The sequence below is a fragment of the Anneissia japonica genome, unplaced genomic scaffold (genome assembly GCF_011630105.1).
Source record: "Anneissia japonica isolate Jap-2015-1 unplaced genomic scaffold, ASM1163010v1 scaffold585_len4108843_cov191, whole genome shotgun sequence".
NCBI classification, from domain to species: Eukaryota; Metazoa; Echinodermata; class Crinoidea; order Comatulida; family Comatulidae; genus Anneissia; species Anneissia japonica.
In genome coordinates, this window is record NW_022716829.1 from 1070298 (window position 1) to 1077863 (window position 7566).

The window sequence follows — 7566 nt, forward strand, 5'->3', positions numbered from 1 at the left end:
TGTCAGAGGTATTTTATTACACAATTTCTTTATTCATTTATTTACAGGACTACATTCGTTGAGAGCTATGCTATACGATGTATTATTATGTCATTTATTCGAACACTGTATTTACCTTTCTTTGATGATTTATATATAATTTAACAGTGTTAACGGCTATTTTCATTATCATTATTTTCATTTTCATTCATTATATATACATATATATATATATATATATATATATATATATGTTAATACACTAAATACACTGTATTTACATTTCTTTGATGATTTATATATAATTTAACAGTGTTAACAGCTATCTTGATTTTTATTATTATTATGTTTTTTCACTGGTTGTTATTTCATTCATTTTTTCACAGAAATGTCTCAAACATGCATTTGTAGCGTACAGATCGGACTAGTTGAGTTGTACAAGCATTATGGAGTAACACCGAGCGCCATTATTGGTCATAGTGTCGGCGAAGTTGCAGCCGCCTACGCTGCTGGACTCCTTACTATGACCGATGCTGTCAGAATAATTTTCACAAGGGGACATCTTCTTACAAGGACAAGTGGTTCGGGAACTATGGCTGCAGTTCTTCACGACGCCAATGATGTACAGAGACGTCTGAAATCAACCTTGACTGATTTAGACGTAGCTGCTGTCAATAGCCCTTCACAGATCGTGCTTTCTGGCAAGGCTGAGTCTATCAAAGAATTTACTTCTAAACTGAGCGAAGATGGCATACAGACGAGAGTTCTAAAAGTTAATAATGCATTTCACAGTCGTCAACAGGAAGTTCTTATGAAGGATTTCTACAAAAAATCCAGCTTCTTGGGTAAGACTAAGTCGTCGAGGGAGCAAAGGCCTCTTATTCCAATGATGTCAACTGTCACTAACCGTTACCTTACCCTGAATGAGGCAAATGGGTCTGATTACTGGTGGACCAATATCCGTCAGCAGGTGCGATTTAAAGAGGCCGTAGAAGCTATACTTAAAGATGGCTACAATAGCTTCCTTGAAGTAGGAGCTCATCCAGCCTTGTCTCCGGCGATCAAAGACATCATTGCGTCTAAGCCGAACAAGCCAAATGTCCACTTTATTACACACTCATTAGTGAGACCGCGTGACACAAGTACTGCAGCTGATGATGCTCTTAATATTAACGTCTCCCTAGCACAAATGTATGTGAACGGGTACCCAGTTGATATGCGTCCATCATTTTGCGGCCAGAAATGTAAAGTAGAGTCATTACCATTGTATCCATGGCAGCGTGTACTGTGTTCAGCTGCTACCAGCAAGGCAGATATAAACATGCGTTATCCGAACTTTTGCCACCCTCTTCTTGGGAAACAAGAAACTTCAGCTAATTACGCTGCGAACAAAAGACTAAAAGTATGGAAAAGCAGTGTAGGAACCAATGAAGAGCCTTGGATTGCTGATCACGTTGTTCAAGGTAGTATAGTACTTCCTGCGGCCGGATTTATGGAGGTAGCAATCGCCACACATTACAAACTTTTCAAATCCTCCGAGGTCGAGATCTGCGATCTACATTTTGACAGATTTCTTTTTATGTCTGCCACGCCAACTGAATTGGAGACAACAACAGAATTCGAAACTGAAGAAATTGCAAATTTTGCACTTCGTTCACTAAATGTAAATGACAACAAGTGGATGACACACACGACAATGAACCTGATAGCAGGTGAAAATAAATCAGAAATAGGTGAGATAAAACTTCCCGTGGAGGAAATCCTGAAAAGATGCCCTGGAGAGCTGAGTAAATCAGGTTTCTATGCAAACAAGAAGCAAGTGGGTTTCGATCTTGGTGAAAGTTTCATGTGCATTGAGAAGGCAAATTTTAGCCGAGTGGTTGACGAGGCACTTATCCAGCTTCGTGCACCCGACACAGTGGCTGCACAGTCCAGTCGCTTTTATGTGCATCCTGCCCTTCTCGATGGTATACTACAAGGAATGGCTGGTATTGAACGTCAACGAATGAAGGTCTTAAATCCTGCTGCAAAACCTGTAGGACGTGTCCCAAGATCTGTCAAAAATATCCAATTCAGAAAAATTGCATTTCCTGACAATGTACTGCTTCACTACACTATAACATCTAATGGAGATGATGTTGCTGCAGATGTATACATTGCTGATACAGAGACACATGATGTTATTGGTAAATTTAAACAAATCCGTTTCGGCCCCGTTGCTACATCAAACGGATACGAAGAGCTTAAGCTATGGGAAAAGAAATGGATCCAAATATACCCTGAAGACAAATCGTATAATGAAGAAGGTCCGACTGTCATAACAGGTGACGATGAAGAGCTTTCTAGACAATTAAGTGGTTCCCTTAGGCACATGGGAATCACGACGACAGACACCAGCTATGACAGGCACGCTTTGTCGAATATCATCATGGTATTCAAAGCTGGCAATAAAGATGGACTCAACAAGATCTCTAAAGAGTACCTACTCAGCCAACAATCACAGATAGCAGCATTATGCGTAGATCAATATAATTCGTTCTCGCGTGATGAAGGCAGAAGACCAAATATGTGGGTTGTAACTCGTGATGGATTCCCTGCCAGAAATAATGATCTTGTTGACCCTAGCCAAGCATCAGCCTATGGCTTTGGACTCTGTGTTATGCAAGAAGATCCTAGCATGAAGATTTTTCTGATCGACCTACCTTCAGATGTAGATAACCGAACTGCATCAAACTGGTTGATCGATTACATCTGGAGAACAGATCATTGCGACAACATCCTTGCTTTGCGACAACCAACAGAAAAAACAGATCGGCCATACAATGCATATTCACTTCGCCTTACTTTAAGTAAAGCAGATGAGTTTCCATACAAATTAATGTCTTCCGAGTGGAAATTTAACATCGAACAAAGCGTCCAAAGTGGGAGATTGTTTCTTACAAAAAATCAAATTGAAGATGATTTCAAACACACTGCCAATGTAGCTGTAAAGGTGGGAGCTTTTCACTTGATTAAAACAACTGGTAAATCTTCTAATGAAGCTCAACATTTTGCGTTGTTCTGTGGGCAATCTAGTCAGAATAAATCCTTCATTGGGTTTTGTACAGAAAAAGAATTTAAATCAACGATGCACTGTCGAAATGAAGACATAGTTGAAGTGACAAGCAGCCTGCGTCCCGAAGAAGTTGTCAATATCATCCTATCTTACTTGGTCCCATTCGGAGTAGTTCGTAATTTCATACGTTGCAAGGAAAGCACAACAGTTGTTTGTATGTCGTCAAATACAGACAAAATGGGATTAGCAACGGCACACATGGCTGCAGAACTTGGTCATAACGTCGTTCTCGCCGTTAAAGATCTATCAGCAAAGAATGGTGTTCATTTGCACGCTGACCACCAGGCAAAGATATTAGACGTTAGTGATGTCCCGGCTGCGTTAAAAGGACAAAGTGTTAATTTTGTAATTGGTTGTGAATCGACAATTAGAGACCTTTTGAAAATGAGAAATATGAAAGAAAAATTTTCACCATTTGCGATAATTGGTGTTCTCGATGCTGGTACACATACCGACAGCCATTCTAAACTCCGTGGTCTGCCGAATAACGTAATTGTTGAAAATATTGATCATGAGTTCTACTCAAACGAGGAACTTCAGCAGATGAAGCCCATACTTGATGAGCTACTGCAAGTTTTCGATAAGCCTTCTTCCGTAAATCCATTGAAAGATGCTCTACCAAAGGTGACATTTTTGAAAGATATTGGAACAAATGAAAGCATTTCCTTTAATGAAGTAACAATTGCAGTTGACAATGCTCCAGTTTCGACCTCATATGATTTTCTGAAAGGAGAGATTGCGTTCGAAAAAGAGAAGTCTTATCTTGTGACCGGTGGCACCAAGGGGTTTGGGCTCTGCGTTGTAGAATGGCTATCAGCTAATGGTGCCGGATGTGTGTACATTCTTAGTCGATCAGAGGCCGATTTTGAAGCAATTGAACGTTTGAATGAGCTGAGAAAATCCGGAACATCAATAGTCCATATCAAGACTGACATCACAAGCAAATCGGAGGTCGACCTTGCTTTTAAAAGAGTATCGAGTGATGCGTCCTATCCATTGTCTGGTATATTCCACTGCGCTGCACAATATGATGATAAACTTCTAAAGGACATCACCCCAGAAATTTGGAAGAAAGTAATGTCGGCTAAATCATGGGGTGGTCTTTTGCTGCATCAGGCTTCAATCAAGTTTAAAGCAGAGCTGAAATACTTTGTTATGATTTCATCTGTGGTGCAATTGATGGGAAATGGCGGTCAGGCAAGTTATTGTGCAGCCAATACATATCTTTCAAATCTTGGGTATTTTCGTAGAAGTAAAGGTTTGCCTGCCACGGTCTTCTGTCCAGGAGTAATCAGAAGCGATGGATTTGCCGCAAGGTCTGGTCTAGTTGAATTTTGGGAGAGAAGAGGCATTGAAAGTCTTGCACCGACAGAACTACTAAATGGACTTGGTGTAATTCTTAGAAGCGGTGTACCAGAAATGGGTATGAGTGGTAACGTCAGAGTCCGAGATTTTGTCCGAGAAAGCAAATCTCTTTTTAAAGAGCACATAACGGTCAGCCCCGGTGGACGATTTTCAATTCTAAAAGGATTTGATATACCACGACAAGAACTAAATCTCTATATTGGAGATAGTCAACAAAATGACATCACTCATCTGAAACCAGAAGAGGCCAAGCTGTTTATTTTCAATACACTTTGTGGATTTATCTCACAACGTCTCGGAATAACTAGTCAAATATCACCGGATGCATCGCCATCTTCCCTTGGTGTAGACTCATTGATGACCACTGAGCTGAGTGGAGTCATTCAAGGTACCTTTTCAGTGTTTGTCCAGTCAATGGAATTGATGAACGCAAACATAACACTGCAAGCTATATCATCTTCAATATACAAAAAGATTCTTGCTGAACAACAGCTTGGCGGACAGGATAAAGACGAAGAAGACGAAGAGGATACATCTTGGAAGGCGTGGTTTATAATGGACGAGAGTGTCGTTTCCCCAGAGATCCAACTCATTTGCTTTCCTCCGAATGGAGGTGGACCGTCTACATACGCCTGGTGGCAAAACCAATTCGGTAAACATAATGTCCAGTTAATCATGGCACAATTGCCCGGATGGGAAGGACGACACCAGGAGAAGCCCCTTCAAACAATCGAGGAAATAACAAACAATCTAACTGAACATCTTGTTGCCAGGCTCATTCCTGGTAGATTTGTACTATTTGGCCACAGTCTTGGAGGGCTAATTGCATTTGAAGTTGCTCATCGCCTGATAGAGAGAAATCTCCGACCAGCCCACATCATCATCAGTTCCTGGTATGCTCCAACGTTAGCTTATCCAAACGAGGTTGAACTTGAAAAAGCACCAAGTGTATTACGACAGATGGAACAAGACATTAAGAACAACATTAAACTATCCGACAATAAAGCGCTGAGGCTGTCATTCCTTGATGATGAGGCGTTGAATAATCCTGAGCTGATGAAACGCCTAATCCCTTGCTTTCGGGTGGGTTTTAAAATTTGCCAAAAGTACACCAACACCCACACCACGAAACTTCAATGTGGCATGACCGTATTAGGGGCCAAATCAGATCGATTTGTTCCTCCAGCCTTGTTGGATGCCTGGTGTCTGGAGATTCAATCCAATCGACGTTTCAAAAAGACTGTACTCTCAGGAGGCCACATGCATATTACTTCAGCAAAGAAGAAATTTTTCCAAGAAATCCAGACCACTTTAAGAGATGCATTTGCTGTCTAAACATATATGATTTAATGTGTAGGCTTAATCAGTTAAATATTTATAATCTAGAATTTTTCACAGTTATCCAATGTGACATATTTTCTTGTAATGATTTATATTTGAATTTGTCACCTACGATATCATCTCGTGTGCCTATCATAAACTTGATTTCAACATTATTATTACTAATTTGTAAGTAAATGAATTGCCTATAATTATCAACTATTATTATTATTATTATTATTATTATTATTATTATTATTATTACTATTCTTATTTATTATTACAATATAATTATTGTGATTATTATTATAATGATTATTAATATTATCATGTCATTATCATTATTATTTTTATTTTATATATTATTTATTATTATTATATGCAATATATAGTCCCAGACCTAATTATGGTATATATTATGTATATGTATGTATTTCTACACATTATTATTATGAAGTATGTTATAATTCATAATGTATATCATTATACTTTTCTCAGTGAAGGGATGACAGGCAACGAAGGGGAATCCTCGTGTACAAATATGTGTCATGGCATCAGAGTAAAAACAATAATTATAAATAAGGTTCAAAGACGTTCCATAACATCAACACGATATCGTTTGCCTACAATTTCAATTATTGGTAATTTTATGTTATGTGGGGAGAAAATTATAATTCGTTCATCCCATAACACATCAAAACATTGGAACTTTTAACTAAGGATTAATATTAAATTTACATACCGGTAGTTGGTAATATAGCTTATAGTAAAAACAAAATTATGATCTTTATCCTTTATGAATATAAATAACCACATACAAAAATTCAACATTAATTTCATTTTTAGTGGAAATATATTATGACGTAGTGATACGGTCTGAATATTGCTTTCAATCAAAGGTTGTGAGTTGCAGTCGAAAGCCTGTACCACTGAGATATATATGCTATTGCACTGGTAATTTTTAATGAATAAAAGATTATGTAACTCAAAGTAAGTCCCTGGTGGTTGTTCTCTCAGACCGGGGATTCCGAAGCTCATCAATAGTCAATTATTCTATTTCATAATGTAACCAATAAATAGAAAAAACATTATGCAATGATATCAAATAGAATAGTCCAAATCTCAATATTCATTTAATTAAAAAAAATGTAAAAAAAAACTAATTAAGTACCGTATTACATATCACTCTCAACTAATATATGCAAGGTGTCTACTGTACACGTATTAGAGATTAATGACTGTATTTTAGGTAAGGGGTACTGAAGAGTCATTTAAATATTCATGTAGGTTCACTCGAGGGTATGAAAGGCGAAGGATTTTTTGACATTGTAGTACCTGTCTCTTATCCACATCTAGATGTGTATAAGAGACAGGCCCATACTTGATGAGCTACTGCAAGTTTTCGATAAGCCTTCTTCCGTAAATCCATTGAAAGATGCTCTACCAAAGGTGACATTTTTGAAAGATATTGGAACAAATGAAAGCATTGTAGGTTCACTCGAGGGTATGAAAGGCGAAGGATTTTTTGACATTGTAGTAACGAGAATGGGTTGACGTTTACAATAAATATTTTGTTATTTTTCTACATTGCATTTGTTTTCATCAATTTACATAACTCTGATCTATTAAGAGAGGTGGCGGCGCCAAAACTTGCCCAATGGGGTCCGATATCCAGGACAAAGGGGGGGGGGAGGGAACAACAACCCACTTTGCTTTCGTCAGGGAAATCTGACCCCCTCGTCGGGGGCACCGGCCCCTATCGGCAAATCCTGGCGCCACCCCTGTCG

The 7566-nt window shown here is 38.5% G+C and overlaps 1 protein-coding gene across 1 annotated transcript in view; it reads left to right on the top strand.

Annotated features, from left to right (window-relative positions):
• Positions 1-6925, top strand: part of LOC117109885 (phthiocerol/phenolphthiocerol synthesis polyketide synthase type I PpsD-like) — a 17752-nt gene extending 10827 nt beyond the window's left edge. The window contains exon 5 of the mRNA XM_033252343.1: positions 366-6925. Within this exon, the coding sequence (XP_033108234.1) occupies positions 366-5794 (5429 nt within the window). The 3' untranslated portion in view covers positions 5795-6925. The remainder of the gene's footprint in view (positions 1-365) is intronic.
• The last annotated feature ends 641 nt before the right edge of the window (positions 6926-7566 follow it).